Genomic DNA, 22,645 nt, shown 5'->3' on the forward strand with positions numbered 1-22,645 from the left:
AATAGTTCGCAGTGAGAACTGTGGTAGAAGATAGCGAATAATTGGATTTCGGTTTGGTTGCTAGGCTGGCTACACCTCAAAGTATGGAAACGTAAGAGGAAGAGGCGTTACAATTTTATGAGTATTGTTATAACGGAGCGTTAGCAGTGCAGCTAGAGTCCAGTGTTGCTCATAATGGTACACTCCATTTAGAGATGGTAAGAGAGCTGGATTATTCAGTGTTATTATATAAACCTTTCTGAAATGACGGTCGTCTAGACTTTTGACTAGGTGTAACTCTCAGTTTAATTTACCGCTGAAATGCGCGCGATCCTGTGTATGGGTAACAGATCAGCATCGGCACGGCTGGGTTGCAGGTGTAGTGAATAAACGGTGAGAACTTGTAAATATGATTTCATATCACAACTTTCAAACGTCCAAGCAAAGACGGGTAATATCATTTTATCATCATGAGAGTCAAAGAGGAAGGTAACTCTTTTAGGTTAAAAAATAGCTTATTGGAAGACGACAAGTAACGATCTGGACACACAGACCTCAGGTCGACTTCAGCACATCAGTCGAAACATCAGATTGATGGCCCCAACAAATGAATCATTACAATACCTCCGTTTCAAGTATCCAAAAAACGATATAAAAGGAAAGCTCTAATTGGAACGTTCTCCTACATATGGATAAGAGCATTTAGCGTAATGATTTTTCACAATATATACTGTAACACGCTGTAGAACAATGTTTTTTGTCACAAGCATTAAACTCATATGAAATAAACCTGACACACTTCTCTAAGTATGACGAATGATGAGAGTCGGGGAGAAGAAGCGGAATTTGCTAGAAATTATGATGCACGAAACCTAAATGTAGTGGTAACTCTGAACAGAAACCAAGTACTACTAAACAACACTCCATTCAATGTGGGGAAACAGTGCAGCTGATTAGGATACTTTCCCAGTTAAACGCGTTGTATCTGAAGTGCATGGAATTTAACTGCAGCTGATGAAGCTCTTTCGAGAATTCAAGAAGTCAAAGTGAAAGAAGATGTTGATGTTCCACTACTGTTACGTAATTATATTAACTTGTGGTAACGTTTAATATACGATCATACAGAAAGACTAAGCTATTTAACATTCTGGTCATTCATGATGTAACGGTTTGCATATGGAATTATAAACGCAGGCTTGTGCAAGGACGAAGAGGAACGAAGGATTTGTTACGCCGAAACTGAATGCTGGGCTGGATCTCGAACCCATATAATTGTTTATCGCAAGCATCGTGCGACTAGTTTCGCAAGCTGAAGATACCTCAAGGACCGACTCGACGCTTCAGTTCACCACAAGTTCCTTTCTTTTTACCGGTCAGGAGACATCCATAACTTGTAACAAATATTCATCGCAGCGGACAGTCCGCAAAACTGTAAAAACGTGTCATTTCTGAAGAATATCGTCGGTATAAGGTTAGCTGGATGATCTCAGCGTACCCTGTAAAAGGAAAATGAAACTAGAGGAAAAAAACCAATAAAATCATGAATAACTTGTGTATCTCTGAATGGAAGTCGCTTGTCGACAGCACAGGAACTTGAGAACGGCTATAGCCCTGCAACTATACCACATAATGAAACATTGCACTTTTATTGCATACATCTAACGACACGTACCCGTCTATCTGATATGAGGACAATGTACTCTCTTGGTGTATTACAACGGTGTAAACAGTATTAACTTCCCGAAATGTATTGCTGTGAATCACAAAGATCTGCAAAAACGTCCAGCAAATTTCTTATGTTTCAGTTTTATCGTCCTCCACATATACAGTTATTAGACTGTTTCACGATAAAGACTTTCCTTCGTTCAGTGCAAGATATTTTTTTCATTGTACACTGTGTAGTGAACACAAATTTACATCAATCATTTTATACAATATCCTAGAATATAATCACTAGGCAATTACTTTGAGTCTTACAAGGCAGTTAAAAAGCTGTCTGTACTATTTTTTGTTCAAGTATAAGTATATAAAAGACTCTTTTTACTGGTTATTGAAAAATTAAAACTGATAGGGATCCCGGAACTGATCTGTTCAGTACCTTCCCACAATCTGACGTAACGTTATTGTCATTTAATCCTATATTAGATTGAGGTTTCCGATTTCTAGATGCCTTTCAAGATCTACAAAGAATTTTTCTCCTGACATAAACATTTTTGTTTTCAGAAAATCGTACAGTTACAGGAACTTGTGAATCAAGAAAGTATTATATGGGGCTCATTTCTGATCCCGATGAAGACATATAAACTGCAATTAAGTTCAATTGAGCTTATCGTCTCTCCATTTAAGACTACATCACTTACGGGAAAAACTTTTCAGAAACATTTCACCAGGTAAGATCAACAGGCTACTTAATGAAATAATACGAACTTTGAGCTCAGTATAATACATTTAATAAGAATACCATCAACGAGATAGCCTAAAGGGTCCAGTATTTAAGCAGCATTCGTTTCCTGCAAAATATGTAGTTATTTAAATGAAAATAAGAAAGATAAATACGATTACGATTCCATTCCCTTTTCGGTAAAGCTGATTAATCAATGCAAAGCAATGAATTCAGATTAGCCCCTAAGTTATATGACAAGGTAAGATTAGTGATCGGAAGAACAATCATAAAATGAATGGGCCAATATTATCCGATGAAATATTTAGTACATCCGTGTGCGATAGCATATATCATTTAGCTAACATCAGACGTCAAACAGAAATTTCGAACTGCACCTATAGCTTACGTAGCGGACAGTTAATTTGTAGAGTTAAATATGTGACATACATTTGCACACCAGATAGGATAAACACAATTAGTGTGCTATGTGCATAATCCGGTAACACATTAAATCTAAGTATCGTACAGCTGAATACCAATTCATTTAAAGCAATCGTAGTGTAAGTGTGTGCTCTATAACCAGGTAAATACTTCACAAAATTACTGAAAAATAACTTTTGGAGATCAGTAGTAATGCGAATTAGAGAATTATTTCAATTTGTAACACCATCCATAATTCACAAAAGATAAAATCAAAAGTAAGAGTTCCCTACAAACGAATGTTGTGACAAAGATCTATTATAACACATAAAATGCAGTGTACCTCTAAAGCATACAGTGAATGTTGCCAAAAAAGAAAGCAGAAGATACCAACAGAACGATTGACCTTTCAAAGGAAATTCTATTGATCGAAAGCGCCATCGACAGCATTTATACAACTGCAGGAGGCAGTAAGGGAAGGATTGTTTTTGAATAAGTCGAAGCGATTATCAAATATAAACCTTCAGAATTTTTTGAAACCCTAGTTACATTTTCGGTATCGCACACTTCATTTAGAGGAAACATAACCCTTTAATTTAACATCTTATATTTGCTATGGATCTAAAGCTGAAGTTCATCGAAAACGTGCGCAGTAACGCCCCAGTTAAAAACCCATACCCATCTACAAGGACAGTCTAAAATATATGAAGTCAGCTTCTGCTGCAACGACGTGTCCTGAGTTCATGGAGGTCGGCTGGCTCGAACTATTAGTACAGTGTCTCGTCGCTTATGATAATGGCTTACGGAAGAGATATACACTACGTGATCAAAAGTATCCGGACACCCCCAAAAACATACGTTTTGCATATTATGTGCATTGTTCTGCCACCTACCGCCAGGTACTCCGTATCAGCGACCTCAGTAATCATTAGACATCGTGAGAGAGAAGAATGGGGCGCTCCGCGGAACTCACGGACTTCGAACGTGGTCAGGTGATTGGGTGTCACTTGTGTCATACGTCTGAACGCGAGATTTCCACACTCGTAAACATCTCTAAGTCCACTGTTTCCGATATGATAGTGAAGTGGAAACGTAAAGGGACACGTACAGCACATAAGCGTATAGGCCGACCTCGTCTGTTGACTGGCAGAGATCGCCGACAGTTGAAGAGGGTATTCCAAACTGCATCAGGATGCACTGCAAGTACTATGACAGTTAGGTGGGAGGTGAGAAAACTTGGATTTCATGGTCGAGCGGCTGCTCATAAGCCACACATCACACCAGTAAATGCCAAACGACTCCTCGCTTGATGTAAGGAGCATAAACATTGGACGATTGAACAGTGGAAAAACATTCTGTGGAATGACAAATCACGGAACACAATGTGGCGATCCAATGGCAGGATGTGGATACGGCGAATGCCCGGTGAACGTCATCTGCCAGCGTGTGTAGTGCCAACAGTAAAATTCGGAGGCGGTGGTGTTATGGTGTGGTCGTGTTTCTCATGGAGGGGGCTTACACCCCTTGTTGTTTTGCGTGGCACTATCACAACACAGGCCTACATTGATGTTTCAACCACCTTCTTGCTTCCCACTGTTGAAGAGCAATTCAGGGATGGTGAATGCATATTTCAACGCGATCGAGCACCTGTTCATAATGCACAGCCTGTGGTGGAGTGGTTACACGACAGTAACATCCCTATAACGGACTGGCCTGCACAGAGTCCTGATCTGGATCCTATAGAACACCTTTGGGACGTTTTGGAACTCCGACTTCGTGGCAGGCCTCAACGACCGACATCGATACCTCTCCCCAGTGCCATTCCCAAGAAACCTTCCTTGACCTGATTGAATGTATGCCTGCGAGAGTGGAAGCTGTCATCAAGGCTAAGGGTGGGCCACCACCATATTGAATTCCAGCATTACCAATGGAGGGCGCCACAAACTTGTAAGTCATTTTCAGCCAGGTGTCCGGATACTTTTGATCACATAGTGTACCTTGTATACCATATGGAATAGTATTCTCACGGCTGGTTCTGCCAAGGTTCTTTACAAGTGAGAAGAATAATCGTCTACTTCTTGTTTCGATTTAGGTCTTTCTGTCAAATTCTTCTCTCTGTATTGCAACCCCCATGTCATCTTCACATATTTCCCCTTCATTTTCTATAAAATTGCCTTCAGGTTCTTCTCTTTTGTATAGCCCTTCTATGTACGCCTTTCACCACTCAGCCTTCCCTTCTTTGCGTAGTACTGGCTTGCCATTTGTGCTCATAATATTCATACAGACCATTCTCTTTTCTCCAAAGGTCTCTCTCATTTTCACTATAGGCAGCTTCCCATAGATTGCATACTTTTACAGGTTTAGATTCCTCCTATAGGCTCCTCCGCTACCTTCACTATTTCATCTCCGAAAGCTACTCATCTTTCTTCTATTGTACTTCTTACCCTTATTTCGTTCATGTCGGAATTATTCCTTTGAAATGGCAAGGCCGACTTCCTTCCCCATCCGTCCTCAATCCAATGAGACCGTTGACCTCACTGTTTGGTCTCTTCCACCAAGCCCCCCCCCCCCCCCCACTCCCCTTATATCATTCAATAGTTGCCTAAAGTTCTATCTGAAACTTCCAACAACAACTTCTGGTTCTTTAGATTTGTCTAGGTCATTTCATTCATTTCCCGTGTTTCTGTGATTTATTCCGTTTTGATCTGTAGTTCATAACCAATAAATTATGTCCGGAGTCATCATCAGACCCTGCGAATATTCTGAAATTTAAAATCTGGTTTCGAAATCTCTTCCTTACCATTATACAGTCTATCTATAACCATCAGGTATCTCCAGGTCTTTTCCATGTATACAACCTTCTTTCAGGATCCTTAAACAAAGTGCTATCAATGAATAAATTGTGCTCCGTTCACAACTGTACCAGATGGCTTCCCCTCTCATTCATTCCAGCAGCCTGTTTTCTAGTACTGAGTTTGACAATCGTTTTCAGTACCAATTTCTGGCACAAAACCAAGTTCAGGGAATGATATGAAACTTTAAGAAGATTTATGAAAATAGGCTTATGGTCTCTATTTAAGAGAGAGAAGAAACAACTTCAGGCTTATTCACCGAAGAGTAGTTCTCCAAAGGGAAGCATGACTGCATGCTGTCAACCTTACTGGAAAACTATCAAAGAATGACACCACTATTTATGTAATGGCTGCTAGAAGAAGACTGAAATCGTCGACCGTACTTAGAAAATGTTTTGCACAGATGACGTACATAATCTCCAGTGAGCAACAGCATGCAAAATCTTGGAAAGTGAAAAACGAAGACTAAAGTTCTCTCTTTTAAAAAGCAGTTTCCAGCAACCCAGGTTATGAGAAAATTCCTGTGGTAGATCTGCGACGATCATCTAAACTCCCTACTAAGGAAATTTTCCGTGGTTTCTTTGAGGGCTGCACAATGAAGGAACGACGACATGTCCTCAGGATATTGAAATTTTGGATTGAAGAATCACTGGCACAGAGAATTTTTCTTGAACGGAGCATGTTGCAGTGCTGTGTAGAAGATGATAAATGGCCGCATATAAATCATTAGTTACATTATAGTTTTTGTTTTTATCCAGTATCCATTTTACAAATGTAATCATCAAGAACACGACGTACGTTTTGCGTAATTTTTCAAATCTTTGTAAGGCAAACATGGGGAATGTTCGTGGCATTTGGTATCTTCACGGAGCGATGACTAATGGTGCATTCTAAGAATAACATCACCATCAGACGCAACACCTATTCCATGAAAGAATGCTAGCGCTCAGCGAAGAATGCTCTGAACAGACGATTGCCATCGTTGTTACCGTAGTATTAACTCGACTGCTGTGGCTCCAACGAACGAGAAGTTAACGATCCTGAGCATTTATAAGTGACGTCCAAATACGTTTCATGGGGACGCGTCATGCATCCACAGAAGAGATGTAGTATAGTACATTTCTTTTGTCAACTATGTACGACCAATGCGAACGAGTCGGAGACTAAGAAGCTGTGTTTGAGGAAGGAACACTGACTTCGTTGTGAAGACCGGCGGAAGTCTGCTGTATCAAGTATTGTCACCGGTCCGTGAAAACCAAGTCTTATTTCAGCGGTTTCAATAAAATTCAGCGGTCAGTGGGACCAGTTTCTGACGATGAGATAACAGTTTTCTGACTTACGGTGGATAAAAGCCGAGGACAAACAGAAGAGAATAAAACATAACTTTTTGGAAATGCGATCCATTTCTGTTAAATTTTGATGCAACCCGAATGATGGATAAATGTAGGTTATTGATGAATCTTACCACTAAATTAAACAAGAAAGTAGCTCAGGTAGACATTTCCACAGCATACATTAAACAGCAAAGCGGTGCTGGAATCCTGATGGTAGTACTGAGATGAAATTCATATAAAAGATATAGGACCTTCAGAATGAGATGCAGCTGTGATAGATTACAGTCGACAAATCAGTGAGGCTTGCAGTCTATATAAAGTGAATGTCTGTGCGATGATCGTCTACGGTACGGAAATATTATCATGCATTAAAGCGAACTTGGCGATGTCTGGTGAACGCGAACTATTCCGTAACAAAAGAACGATAACTGAAATATAACTCACCAACGTATGCGATATTCAATAGTGTTTAAGGAGAGAAATCAGGGACAACAGTAGACATATTCCTCACGAAATAGCGGTCAGGTATATCCTGAAAGAGAACAAGAGTCAAACTGATGCTCCTACAGCGAATGAATCGATGCGCTAATGCAAACTCCTGTAAGTCACCTCATAGGTAATTCAGGCAGAGAACTTTGAAGAAATGTGCGACGGACATTCAATACGTAATGCAACACATTTCTTTCTCAGCCAGTTAAGGATGAAAGAATGCAGAATTTGTTGTGGGAGATCGTGAAATATTCCCGCTTCAGCCTCTATAGCTTCATAAAGTCCCAAAAGATGGCTTTGCTATACGTAACCTACAAAATGGCGTCTGTAATGGAGGTGCGATCCAAACAGAGAACTGTCAGTGACTTCCTTTTGGCGAAAAACCAGAGCATCGCAGATATTCACAGGTGCTTGCAGAATGTCTACGGAGACCTGCCAGTGAATAAGAGAACGATTAGTAGTTGGGCAAGACGTCTGGCATCATCGCAACAAGGACACACAAACCAGTCCAATCTCAAGCGTGCCGGCCGGCCGCACACAGCTGACTCTTGCAATGTTCGAACGTGCTGACACTCTCATTCCAGGTGATCAAACGATGACAGTCAAACACGTCGCAGCTGAACTGGACGTCTCTGTTGGTAGTGATGACACACTTGCACACCGGTTGGTGCACTGGAAGGTGTGCACCCACTAAGTTCCTCGCCGCCAAACAGAAGACCATACACAGCAACGAAGGACCAACTGTGCAGAATTACTTGCGCGTTACGAGGCTGATCGTGGCATTTTTTTGTCGAACATCTTCACAGGAGACGAAATATGGATTCACCAGTTCGAACAGAAAACAACACAACAATCCATGGAGTGGCGCCATACCACCTCTCCTCCGAAGAAAAAGTTCAAAGCCGCAGCCTGAGCCGGTAAAGTTATGGCGACTATCTTCCGCGACTCTGAAGCGGCTATTCTGTTTGATGCCCTCCCTTATATTGAACAATAAACTCTGAAGCGTATTGTGCTACCCTCCGAAAATTGAAGGAACGACTTCAGCGTGTTCGTCGCTACAAAAATGTAAACGAACTTCTCTTTCTGCACGACAACGCAAGGCCTCAAACAAGTCTGCGCACCTGAGACGCGCTCACAAAACTTCATTGGACTCTTCTGCCTCATCCAACCTACAGCCTGGATCTCACACCTTCCGACTTCCACCTGTGTTGCCCAGTGAAGGATGTACTCCGCAGGAGGTAGTAGTAGATGATGAGAAGGTTATTGATGCAGCAAGACATTGTCTCCGACGTCGACCAGTAGAGTGTTACCATGCGGGCATGCAGGTCCCCTCAGTAAGGTGGAGTAAGCCCGTCGCATCGAACGGAGGATGTTTTGAAAAATGGGTTTTGTAGCCAGAAGGGTTGGGAATAATATGTTGTATTGGAATCCTGAATAAAACCACCATGCTTTCAGGAGAAAAAATGTGTTACATTACTTGTTGATCGCCTCTCGTGATAAAAAGTCTGCGACCCACGGACGCGGGGGTCTAAGATTTCACAGTCTTGCTTTGTATGATGATATGAAAGGAAATGGCCGTCGATTTCCTTAAGAAAGATCATTGAAGTTACCTCAGGTGATTCAGGTAAACCACGATAAATCTAAATCGGAACCAACCGACGGAAATTTGAGCGCCACTCCTTTGGATTCAGAGTCTTTGCAACAGATATACAGCAGTATATTCCTCCTGTAAGAGGAATGGTTTATGCAGTTACGGTGAGTCAGTCATTCTTCTCAAAGGTCTCGCAACTTTTTTGCTATCTTAATAACCTGGTGAAAGATGATAATTATTCGATAAGTGACTTTCCTTGTCCTCACTGTTTCATCATTTATCCTTTCATATTTTATTAACAATAGTTCTAAGGTTATCAAATTACGAATTCCATAATACCTAAAGACTGCTCATCTTCTGTAGCTACTTTATACTCTACAATGCCATTTACCATCACAACCTCAGTTTTCTTGTAACCAGAAACATATTTTTTTCACGGAGCTTTTCAAATGGAAATAATGCGTACTTAGCACTTCTTTCTTTCAAAGAAGAAGCGTAAAATAAATTATGTTAACAGTTCATCCGTAAAAGAAGCAACTAGCAAGATAATTATTTCGCAATTTGTTGATTCTTAGAAACTTACAGATTATAAACAACGTACCATTTACAGAGGATTACTCATCAACTTATGTTCAGAAATCCTTACGTTGTTCTTTTTTTTTTAAAAAAAATACTCTTCGTTCCATTCGTGTTTTGCAATTTGTAAAAGAGATTCACCACGATACGATAACATCGGTAAAGTACAAAAATTAGAACTAGAAATTGGAAAAGAGAAACCAGATTCTTATGTATTTCAGAATATTTAAAATTATATTGGAAGCATAAGAAAAGACCGTATGCTAGAAATTATCAGTGCCTGTACTGAAATATGTTTTTCCACTTTTACATGCTTTAATATACTTCCTGTAATGTAACTGAATTTTTTTCTGTTTTAAGCACTTCCACAACAGTAATTAACAAGATGACTATTTACATTGATGCTCTGAAAAGAAGAGCATACTTGAATGGAACTTACTGCATTGCTGTGGTTATCTACAGAAACCTAACAAGGTTTCTTCCTGCAAGATACTCCTGCAAGATGGGGTAAGTGTAATAAGAGCAACTATTTTTGTAAATGTCAATAAAATCAAATAATGAACTGCATCAGTTTTTTACACATTCCAAGAAGGATGTATTTCAGAAAAAAGCAACCACTAAAAATAAGCAAAGAGAATTTTCAGTCTTCGAGGAAATACTTTACTTTGTTCTAAGATAAATGTAGTTGAAACATAAGGTGCGTTTAAAAGGTTTGGTGAATATATAAATCGCAACATGTATTAAAAACGTAAGCATGTGTTTCTGTATCTGCTTCTGCATGGAGAAACTCTTCGAGAAGGGTCACACAGCGTCGTACTCAGGATACTGGTCGGCAGTGGTCAGTCGATCGTAGTGCGAATGGAGACTCGTGTCCTAGAGCAGTGGGACATTTATTTACTTTCCGTATGTAAGGTTTGCGTCTAGTGGGTATGGTAAACCGTGCCAGCTACAACAGAAAAAATAAAATTACTTCATTATTATTCAAGTATGGGTCCAACAGGACCACACGAGATACAATCCATAACTGTCACTTTTGATGGTTGGCCTTCCTTTGTGTCCAAATTTGTTTCATCTTTCAGAATGAAGTCTCTTTCATCAAGCCATGGTGTTCCAGTCCGTTTTCTAATTTCCCTCTGACCAACTTTCCAAACAAATATCTTTTGCCTGAATGTTTTTCTATCTGTAACGTCTGCCTGAGTTATAGCGGCTACTTTAAGATCCTCCTTAATCGTAGCAATCCATTTAATTGGCTGAGTTTTGGCCTTACTTCTGTTTTCGTAGATTTTTGCTATTTATTTTGTCAACCTAGTGGGTGCCATCCTTTTAATGTGCTCATAAAATGTGTCTCCTCGTTTTCTCCTGTCGCTAATTATGTCTGTGTATTATTTTATTTCTTTATAACTTCTCAGCCTATAAGTTTCTCCATCAGTAATTCTTGGAACAAATATTTTTGTAGTAATCTTTCTTTCTTTTTTTTAATTTCTTCAATATCCCTCTCCGTATTTAAAATTAAAGTTTCTGCTCCATAAAGACATTGAGGTTTGATTAAAGTTCTGTAATACCCAAGTTAACTGAATTTAGAAAATGATTTTTATTATAAACATTTTGTGTTAATCTGAATGCAACTGCCATTTTTTGACATTGATCTTAGTTTGCAGCATTTTCCAGACCTTTTTCTTCTATGTATTTAAACTGAGAAATCCTTTTTGTTTTTCTATATTTTGTGTTCTAAAACTTTGATGCTTGTTTGTTGCATATCATATATTCCGTTTTTTCGAAAGATATTTGCAGGCCTACTTCTCCCGCTATTTCTTTAAGAATTTCAATTTGTTTTGGAGCTGTGGGAATATCCCCAGTTAAAATTTCCAGAGCATTTCAAAAAGCGAGGCTACCTATTCTAATATTACTTCTGCCTAACTTGACTGATTTACCTATCTATATTTTGACTCGACTTTTATTGTCGCCATTCTGTAATCGCCATTTCCAAAATACAGTTAAACAGTAATGGGCAGAGTCCATCTCCCTGCCTAACACCAGTCTTTATATCAAATGGTTCAGAAATTTCTCCTATGAATGTAACTTTAGAGCTAGTGTCAGTTAACGTTTCCTTAATCAGTGTTGGAGTTTTATTATCTAGCCTTTGCTCCCTTAAAGTTTGGAAAAGAGATTCACGATCAACTGATTCGTAGGCCTTTTTAAAAATCCGCAAATGTACATACAATATTGTTATCAGAAATCCTTTGGTGCCTAAGGATTAGTTTTAAATTAAGAATTTCTTCTGGGCAGGATATGTTTGGTCTAAAGCCTGATTGGTATTCGCCAATTTTAGGTTCTAACTGTTCTTGGGCTCGATCAAGCAAACAAGAATTTTGTATGTGACCGGGAGAAGAGAGATTCCTCGGTAATTATAACATCAGTTCTATTCCCTTTCTTATGCAATGCATGAATTAGGGCAGTTTTCGAGTCCTCAGGTATTCTCTCAGTTATCCAGATATGTCCTATTAGTTGAGTGATCTCTCTTATAGTGTTAGGACCAGCCGATTTTAGTAGTTCTGCAATTATACCGTCTTATCCGTATGTTTTATTGTTTTTAAGTCTCTTGATTTGTTTAATTATTTCCATTTCGCCAGGTTCTGTAGAGTTAGGGTTCATGTTATTAGTTTGCTGTGGTTCGAATTTTATTCTCTGGTAGTGGGAAGATAAATAATTTTTCAAAATAATTAACAATTTTCCTGGCTGTTAAGAGCCAAACAGCCGTTTTTATTTTTGAACCAAAGACTTTAAGGTTGGTAACTAGTTAGTTTTGTTTTGAATGTTTTATAAAAGTTTCTTGTATTGTTTCTTCGGAAGTCTATCGATTTCCAAAAATTGGGCATTTTCGTAGTTTCTATTAGTCTGTCGGATTAATTTATATGTTTCTCTTCTTACAGTTAGAAAGGTGTTGAACGTATTTTCAGTTTTGTTACTATTCCCATTTTAGAGTCCCTCATGCCAACCCTAACTGCTGTTTCACGATCCGTTTTCCACCAAGGGTTTTTTTGCTTCTTTCGAAGCGGAATTAAATTTTGTGCTGTTCTGATGAACTTCTCTTTTAGTATTTTCCAGTTGTTGGAAAGTTTTCTTTTAAGATCGCTTGTTAGAGTTGGGGTTATTTTAGAAGTGTCCAATTGTAGGATAATATTTTTTGTTTTGAAGAGTTTTTGAGGTTGAAGTTTTACTTTTGTTCGTATTAAATAATGGCCAGAATCTATATTAGCCCCTTTCCTGACTTGGACATTTAAAATTTCTTTGTGGTTAGGGTATGAAATTGCTACATGATCGATTTGAAATTCCCCAATAAATGTATTGGGTGCCCGCCAAGACTTTTGTTTAGAAGGGTTCTTTTAAAATGTGTTGACATGATTTTAAGGTTACAATTTTTGCACGTTTCAACAAGCCTTTGGCCATTTTGGTTTGTCCATTTATGAGCAGGAAATCCATCCACCGTTTCCTTATATTTTTTCTCTTTACTTAATTGAGCATTAAAATCACCCATTAAAATTTTAACATAGTTTGAGGGAGTTTTCGAGATGATACTTTCTAACGTTTCCCAAGCCTCATTAACTTCTTCAGGTGTTTTTACGGTTATCCTGATTGACTGGCATATGGGCATTAATTAAAATGTGTGCCTTATTTGCGCATTTAAGGGAAATTGTCGCTAGTCTATTATTAATGAGTTTTCCCTCCGTTATTGAATTTAAAATAGTTTTGGAGAATGCAAAGGCTCAAATGGCTCTGAGCACTATGGGACTTAACATCTATGGTCATCAGTCCCCTAGAACGTAGAACTACTTAAACCTAACTAACCTAAGGACATCACACACATCCATGCCCGAAGCAGGATTCGAACCTGCGACCGTAGCAGTCGCTCGGTTCCGGACTGAGCGCCTAGAACCGCGAGACCACCGCGGCCGGCAGAATGCAAAGGAACTTCCAGATGTGGTGTATTATTAAGTATTCTTTTTATCTGTTTTGCTATTAAAAAGACGATAATTACCGAAACCCATGGTGTTATTGTCCGTCATTCATGTTTCTTGAAGTGCCCAAATTCGAACCTTCTGTTGTTTTAATGTATCTTCCAAGTTATGAAGTTTACCTCGATGCAAAAGAGTTTGTATGTTAAGTGTTGCAAAAAGTCTATTTGTTTTGGTTTTAAATTGGCCAGAGAACTCCGACTTCCTCTATTGAATCACACTTCATTTTAACCTGGCCGCACCAGAATCCGAGAGACGAGTTGCGTCAGTATTACTGGAGGTGGATTGACCACCTGGGGTAATATTGTGATTGTCAAAATGCTCCATGATTATTATACCTGGAATCAGGTGGGGTTGAGTAGACTCATTGAGTGAACTCAGAGTGTTAAGACTGGAAGGGTCAGTCCCAGAATATAAATTTCAGCTACACCACTGGTGAACTGACACTGACCACTTAGTCGCTTGCTTCAAGATACTCGCAGAGTGGATTTGGTTTTATTTTGTCCTGATCTGGGACTGCTTATTCTGTATTCGCAGCTGTCCACCATACCTGGTGGAACGCTCTCTATCCGCCACCTGTGACCCATCCAATAACCTAGGCAAGGTCGTCGTCTTAGATTTATAGTTACAAAGTCTTGAAGCCTGGAGAAAAGTATTTTATATTTTCAGACCACCGTCTTTGTTGTTAGCTACATAAATGGCGGTGTAATACATCACTGATCTACTTGAAAATGTGCATTACAAATTATTTATATGAAATTAAATTAAAACTTCATCCCGTATCCACTTACTTATTGCTCTTCGTATCTCCATTTGGTGCTGATATGGTAAGGCTTAGACGCGTACAGTGAAAGAAATCACAGCTGAATTATTCTAGCTAATACTAATTGTTTGCCTAAGGGTCCCTGATTAGCAAATATTCCAAACTACATTATCCAGTAATCGTCATAAAATTTGTCTTTCTTCTCTCGCCATTCGAACAGGCCTCGTAAGACCCACCGGCACCGACCGACCGCCATATTATCCTCTGTTGACAGACGTCACTGGATGCGGATATGGAGGGGCATGCGCTCAGCACAATGCTCTCCCGGCCGTTGTTAGTTTCCGTAACCAGAGCTGCTACTTCCCAGTGAGATAGCTCCTCGGTTGGCCTCACAAGGGTTGAGTACCCCCGCTTGTCAACAGCACTCGGCAGACCCGAACGGTGACACATCCAAGTGCTAGCCAAGCCCAACAGCGGCGGGAACCGGTGTTACGATTGCGGCAAGGCCGTTGGCGGTAAAGCCTCTTTGCTATTTATAAGTTTAATACTGAAACTATACCTCAGTTTTGTATCCTGATCATGAAGACAACATTTTTTTTGTCAACATATCTGGGCATCACATGATAGTATCAGAACAAATGATGTGTAAACTTAGAGCAAACATGCAAGGGGACTCCGTTCTCCACATCTAGGCGCTGGTCCCTCGACGTGGCCATACATAACGCATTTTTTTTTTTTTTCAAGGGATTTGAACAATTTGCTGCTCATACGTTTGTTACACCAACTAGAGCCCTAGGGCATGCAAGTCTCAGACGAAATAAAGACATTTTGTTTATCCACGTCCCTGACACGTCTCCACAAATGCATATTAACCATAGAATTTTTTAATGAAATTAATCTCTTGAAGATATTGGTCGTTTTCCTTAATGGGACAGTGCATAAACAGAATTCCTTGCTGCAAATTGTAAAAAAATCAACGATCGAAACGTATGCGATGCGTGTTCAAGTGTAAGCGACGGAGGCCGTGGGCGTAAAAAAATGTTTGCAGTACTTTAAACAGTATAGCCACGGGAAGTAAGCTTCTCATTATGTGTGAGTCCGACATCGACCGACGATAAACGTAACAGGGGAAAACAACGGTCAAGTATCACAGATGCTATAACAGATTTAACACTTCTGAGACCGGTATCTGAGGAATTAAAGATTATCAATGATGTTATTATTGTCATCGCTCACGAAGATATGCGAAAGCAAAAAAATCTGTTCCTTTTTTAGCCGCACAAACAGGAAGATGACTTCAAGGGTATAGGAATCAAAACTGTTGCAGATTTCATTGACACGTTTGACTAATTTTCATCTTACCAACAAATCACCATCACAGTCGATGAAATCTAGTGCTAACAGCAGTAGGGTAAGCAACGGTCACGGTCGCAGTCAACAGCTGCCTGCGTCATCTTTCTACTAAATCTAAAAGTATGTGATTCTAATGTTTCAATCATATTGAGCATAAGCTTTCACTGACAGTCTCGAGTAGCTTTATAAATGCTGTATTGCCAAAAGCATATTGTGGTCATTGAGCTTACTTTGAAAGTGTAAAGATGTTTTCTACATGTTCTTCACTCTTTTCTTCATAATACCGTTCACTGAACATTTTAGACGCATCTTCTGTCAACGATATTCAAACTATTAGGACCTGAAACTTGAACTGTAGTAATTTTTCGAGTCCTTAAACGTTACGTAAATTATTTGCAAGTTGCACGAATTGTCGATAACAAATGTACTAGCAGAACTATTCATCATTTTTAACTATCATTTTGTGACGGCCCAGACAAATATCTCATCATTTATGGATACTCAGCTGGCTTATACTAAGGCAAGAGGGAATCTTCTCGGCCTGGCACTCATAGGGCGTTGACATCAATGGTGTTTCGTTTTCGTTATGTTGGCTCAGGTTGCACAATAACATAAGTCAGCTGGTAATGTGATATAGCGAAGAGTTTTGTCCATATGGAATATAATGACCTCGTGGAACTATTTGTTTTGATTGGTCCGTCGCGAAAGCAAATTCATCTAAAGTTGTTGTAGGCTTGTAACATATCTGCTCTTATACGTTGGACAGTTATTAAATGGGCGTATGTACTGAAACTTGTGGTGTACGTCAACCGCGTCCTGATACTGCAGCTACCGATGAAATAAATCTAGGAAGAGCACACTGCAGTGCTAGCCGATCGGCGATTAAGTTGTACGAGTTAACTGAAAACATAAAAACGTCTGAAGTAAGTTTACAGTAACTTTTACATGGAGATTTAATTATTGATACGTGTGTGTTTTATTTAATGTTGACCAAAAGCAAATGCGGAAGCAAATATTTGGACCATTTTGTAAAGAATTCAACTGCTTTTATGCGTTTATTTGTTGTTGTGGATACGTGGGTCCAACAGAAACGAAACAACAGTAAAACAGTATATGGAAGCCGTGGTCATGCTTCAGGAAAGGATATATCGATTTCCTTCACCAGCCTATAACTAACGTTTGCTGGGCTTCTAAAGGAAATCTTCTTATTGGGTGTGTTGAAAAGCGTAAAGCAAAAATAGAGAATACAATGCCGGCCTTCTTGGCCAACAAGATGCAAAAAATGCGAGACAGGCCTGAATGCAAGGAAAAGGCATCTTTTATCGGGATAGTACATCTGCCCACAAACTTACTTCAGCAGTGGTAAACTGAGGCATTTTGGTACTACATGTAATCGCTCCCAGCCTCTGAGTTCCATTTATATCCGTATTTAAAGAAATTTGCAACTGAAAACGTATTCAATTCAATGAAGAGGATGTTTTGCAGACCTTTCAGAATATCACTTGACAGGTGTTCTCTACACACTATGGCAGTGTTTGACAAAGTGCATTGATATGAAAGAGGACTACGTGAATAACAAGCGCACTCTTTACTTAAAAACAAAATATTTATCTGCCAGACCGTTAACCTTGCTTCTTCACTCTTATTTATTTCATCGGGCTTTAACGTTGTATTAATTAGATCAGTTCGTTTCCTTATGTGCTTATTTTGTAAACATTACACAGACACACACACACACACACACACACACACACACACACACACACAGAGAGAGAGAGAGAGAGAGAGAGAGAGCATCTAACACCTATGCTTCTGCCTGATACTGGGATAGAAAGCGCTCTTTGCTCTGGAAAGTAGCGGCGTTACCTCCAGAGCACGGAGGGCGGCTTATAGCCTTGTAGGGCCGTGTTTACAAGAAAATGATTCTAATCAGGCGTTCTGCCGCAAGACTTCCGTCTCACAATTCCAGTTTATTTTTTACAAACGTTTAGCTGTAAACGTTTGCACGCGTTATGATACTGTACTATTCCTATCCTATCACCAGCTATAGAATACCAGAAAAAGACTGCAGTGTTCCATTAAAATTAATCATAATTGATTCTACATTTGCGAATACAGCACGTTACTCGTCTCTGTACGTACTGTCGCACCGAGCGGGGTGGCGCAGTGGTTAGACACTGGACTCGCATTCGGGAGGACGACGGTTCAATCCCGCGTCCGGCCATCCTGATTTAGGTTTTCCGTGATTTCCCTAAATCGCTCCAGGCAAATGCCGGGATGGTTCCTCTGAAAGGGCACGGCCGACTTCCTTCCCAATCTTTCCCTAATCCGATGAGACCGATGACCACGCTGTCTGGTCTCCTTCCCCAAACCAACCAACCAACCAACGTACTGTCGCTTGGAGAAAACTATTTAGTACAATAACAGGTTTTGAAATATTTGGAATCATACGTATGCCTGCCTCCATATGCAAGTTGTCACCGGGTCTGATCGTAACCTGTGTTTCAGTTTCCGGTACTGCCAAGGACAACTGATTCAGGGTGTAATCAACCTGATGATACCAATTGAGGAGCTGTCTGAGTGATAAGTAGCTGCTCCAAAGTCTGGGAAACTGGTAACGGCTGGGAGAGCGATGTGCTATACCACACAGGCATCACAGCATTGGCAGAGGATGAGACAGCGACCGATAGGTACTGAATGACCTGTCGGGGTGCTAGTATATACCCTGTATCGAGGTTGGTACAAACAGTATGGACTGAGGAAATTATGGTACAACTGTACACAACATAGAAAGACTGATATTCGACACGAGAGCTGGGTTCGATGTCTAGTATGTAGCAACAGACATGGTATAATATTGGCCAACCTGAAAACGTCTCTAAAGTGTATGCGGCGCAGATTCAAACATACTGTACTGCAGACGCCTCCTTCGTTTCTCAGTCGCCATCGTCTGCTGAACCAAACATATTGGCAACTGGAGTAAACACTGGTGCCAGCCCGGGTGGCCGAGCGGTTCTAGGCGCTACAGTCTGGAACCGCGCGACCGCTACGGACGCAGGTTCGAATCCTGCCTCGGGCATGGATGTGTGTGATGTCTTTAGGTTAGTTAGGTTTAAGTAGTTCTAAGTTCTAGGGGACTGATGACCACAGCAGTTAAGTCCCATAGTGCTCAGAGCCATTCGAGCCAAACATCTGGTGCTCTAAAAATCATGGTTTAAACCACCTGTCTTATTGGTGTGTGTAGTATTTCTCGTCCACACTGTGAGTCTATGCATTGCATCCATAGCATAGATTGAGATGGGCGCTTGCATATTGCATGACACGTTTATATAGAAAAACTACAGCTCTAGTTTCCGAATATGGATGAGCAAATCGTTTTTAGAGACGAGCGAACATCATGATTTCTCATATCACTATATGTGTCTCAGTAACAGACGTTGTTATTAGCAAAAAACAGAAGCATCTCACCAAGATGTGAACGTAATCTACTCAGTGAGACGTGGAAAAACTTAGAAGCTGAATTAAGGACACTGCTTCTGGCTACCTGAATCTATATTGATGCTAAAGTAAGTGCACTGATGAGTGCTGTCCAGAAGGCGTAAAATAAGGAGATTCCAACCTTCAGCTCAAGTGATACAGATCTAGGGGCAGTGTGAAACACTGTAATACTACCTGCATCTCACAGGAAAGAGTGACCAAAAGGCCCTACCAGAGACGTTTCGAAGCAGTGCAGTGAGTAAGCAGGCTGTACGTGCACTCAACAATCAAACAAGAATACTGAATTCAATAAAGTATCGGTACTGCAGCCGGATGACATTGACGTCAGTAGGTTAGGAGGGTCAGTTCTGGCTCCGATAACGATCTTATCTCAAGGTCGCTTTGATCGTCATGTTACCCCTGAGGCAGTGGGGCTATCTGCATTCAAGGTCTCCCCAGGGAAACTCCATCCCACCCACGTACATAAGGCCGTTGTATGTGGTACATTCGAGGTCATGATATAACTCATTGTTGGTTATGTGGTCTGTGGACACTTGTACATGGTACAATCGAGGTCAGTGTGTATACTGAAACTGAAACTTCCAGGCGGATTAAAACTGTGTGCTGGTCAGAGACTCGAACTCTGGACCATCGCCTGTAGCAGGCAAGTGCTCTACTAACTGAACTATCCAAGCACGACTTACTACCCGTCCTCACAATCTTACTTCCGCCAGTACCTCGTCTGCTACCTTCCAAACTTCACACAAGTGCTAGCCCCGCAAGTTTCACGACAAAACTTTTGTGAAGTTTGGAGGGTAGGAGACGACATACTGGCGGTAGTAAGATTGTAAGGATGGGTCATGAGTTGTGCTTGGGTAACTCAGTCGGTAGAGCACTTGCCCACAAAGGGCAAAGGTCCCGAGTTCGAGTCTCAGTCAGGCACACAGTTTTAATCTGCCAGAAAATTTCGTATCAGCACACACTCCACTACAGAGCCGAAATTTCATTCTGGAAACTTCCCGCTGCCTATGGCTAAGCCACATCTCTGCAATATCCTTTCTTGCAGGAGTGCTAGCCCCGCGAGTTTAACGGGAGAACTTTTGTGAAGTTTGGAAGGTAGGAGACGAAGGGTTAGCGAAAGTAAGATTGTGAGGAGAGGTCGTGAGTCTTGCTGGGGTAGCTCAGTTGGTAGAGCACTTGCCCACGAACGGCTAAGGTCCCGAATTCGGGTACCAGTCCGACACACAGTTCTAATATGCCAGGAAGTTCCAGATCAGCACACATTCCGCTGCATAGTGCTCCTACATCTTGCGTAATTGTGTGACATAAACTGGTAGGAAAATGAAGGTCACCAACCACCTCTCTCCCCAGTGTTCCCCATCCTCTTCCATCTCCCTTCCCCTGGACCAATAAGTATTAAGCTCGCCTCCCACCACCCTTCTGCATTTATTACTAGAGCAAATTTGTGGGGCAACATCATTGCAGGTCTGGCAATGCACTGAGAGGATCAGGTTTCTTTGGGATCAGGGTGCCGGAATTTGTTGCAAATAATAATAATAATAATACATTAATTTTACTATTATTTCAATTGCATGAGATTCGTCATTCGAGGTTTGTATGCTGTAGTCAGAGGAGTACCAGACCATAGTTTTCCTGATTAAAAAATAGCGGTAAATATTACCATAGTTTATGAGGTAAGTCAATTTGAAATTACATTGTTTATATAAATTAATGACGTCATGGAATATTTTGTGAGATGACAATAAATATTAACGTCAGATAATTTGACACGGCTTTGTGTGGCTGAATTACTATTATTTTATGTATTAAAACAAGTGTGCTGTAGTAATGGCAGAAATACTGTAAGTTGATAGTGTCACAGCATATTATGCAAAATTTCGATAAATATTAACAATATTTATGACGTAAGACACTTCGAAACAGCAGTGTGACTCTGGAACTGCTGGGTTACATAATGAAATGACTTCATGTCATATTATGCAAAATGGTGGAAAATTTTGAAGAATTTATCCAGTAAAGTGGAAGGCAACATTCAAGAAACCAAACAACAAATACAATCATTACAGAAAATACCCCAGAGTATTGGCCTCAAAATATCTTTCGAAAAACAGAAATAATGCTAACGGAACCGCCACTGGCAAACAAAATTAGAATTGGAGAACAGGACATAAAAACTGCGGGAAAGTTTAGATACTTGGGAGAAATAATAACACACAACCTGAATGAGAAACCTTCATTGCAGCGTAGAATAGATAAATTGATTGAAACACATCATGTTACCAAGAACACGTATAAAAAAAAATGCCTCTCAATAGCCACAAAACTGAAACACTACAAAACAGTCACACAGCCGCAAATAACATATGCTAGCGAAACTATATTTACAACAACCAACACTGTAGCAATAGACAGATTACTCAAAATTGAAACAAGGATAGTCAGAACACGCATAAATAAAAAATACGAAAAAGACGGAGTACGCAGGATAGATTCAAATGAAACAGTTCATAAAGAGATAAAACCAGTCAAAAGTACAATAAAAAAGAAACGGATCTCTTTCCTCGGACATTTAATGAGAACAACAGAAAATAGAATTAGCAGGAAATAATTGAAAAATTATGGAATAGCAATAGCGGCATTAGATGGATCGCAGAGATCGAGGAGGACATGATGAAATTACAAGTTACGATGGAGGGATTGAAAGACAAAACAGACGCGCTCAAGATGCTTCAGGATAAGCATATCACACTACTGATAAAAAATTAACAAACAGAGAATGGGAACACGTGACGAGTGGTGGCGCCCTCTACACGCTCTATATAAACAGAACCTCCACGGCCTAGAAGCCAGTCGTAGACTCACCTCAGATGATGTTGCCCGCAGCTGGCAACGAAACGTCAGGGAGAAGTATTTCTACTATTGGACCACGGCCTCTTAGACCGGAAGTTTTAATTACTGAAGACGCCGGCCGTGTAAGCCTACACGCTATGATAAGAGAATGGGAAGGGTGACTTCGGATGAGGAGGGAAGGGCACGATCTGAAAGAATGAAAAAGTATTGGGCCAACAAAAAACAGACGAACCTAATTCATAATATTGACTAAAGTGGTCCAATGTTGGCCATAAAATAATAATAATAATAATAATAATAATAATAATAATAAAGTGGTAGACCCCTAAGCATTCATTACAACGCATGACATCGTTTCTCAGTTTGGTGTTTCCATATAAAATTTTGCAAAATGGAGTGAAATGTTAGTCCATCCATTCCTCTAGACGAATTGTGTGTCCATCGCCTTGGTAAGGAAACACCCAACACTTTCCTTCAAATGTGGGCAGTGGAGGTGCAGTGTGAGCAGTGCCCTTCACATGACGTTTTCCGCTAACATATCTAG

At 40.2% G+C, this 22,645-nt stretch overlaps 1 protein-coding gene across 1 annotated transcript in view; it reads left to right on the plus strand.

Annotated features, from left to right (window-relative positions):
- Positions 1-22,645, plus strand: part of LOC126184357 (adhesion G protein-coupled receptor L4) — a 443,528-nt gene that overhangs the window by 297,569 nt on the left and 123,314 nt on the right. Inside the window, exons 8-9 of the mRNA XM_049926737.1 lie at positions 2,203-2,369; positions 9,985-10,131. Coding sequence (XP_049782694.1) covers positions 2,203-2,369; positions 9,985-10,131 — 314 coding nt within the window. The remainder of the gene's footprint in view (positions 1-2,202; positions 2,370-9,984; positions 10,132-22,645) is intronic.

Source organism: Schistocerca cancellata, chromosome 4 (genome assembly GCF_023864275.1).
Source record: "Schistocerca cancellata isolate TAMUIC-IGC-003103 chromosome 4, iqSchCanc2.1, whole genome shotgun sequence".
Taxonomy (NCBI): Eukaryota; Metazoa; Arthropoda; class Insecta; order Orthoptera; family Acrididae; genus Schistocerca; species Schistocerca cancellata.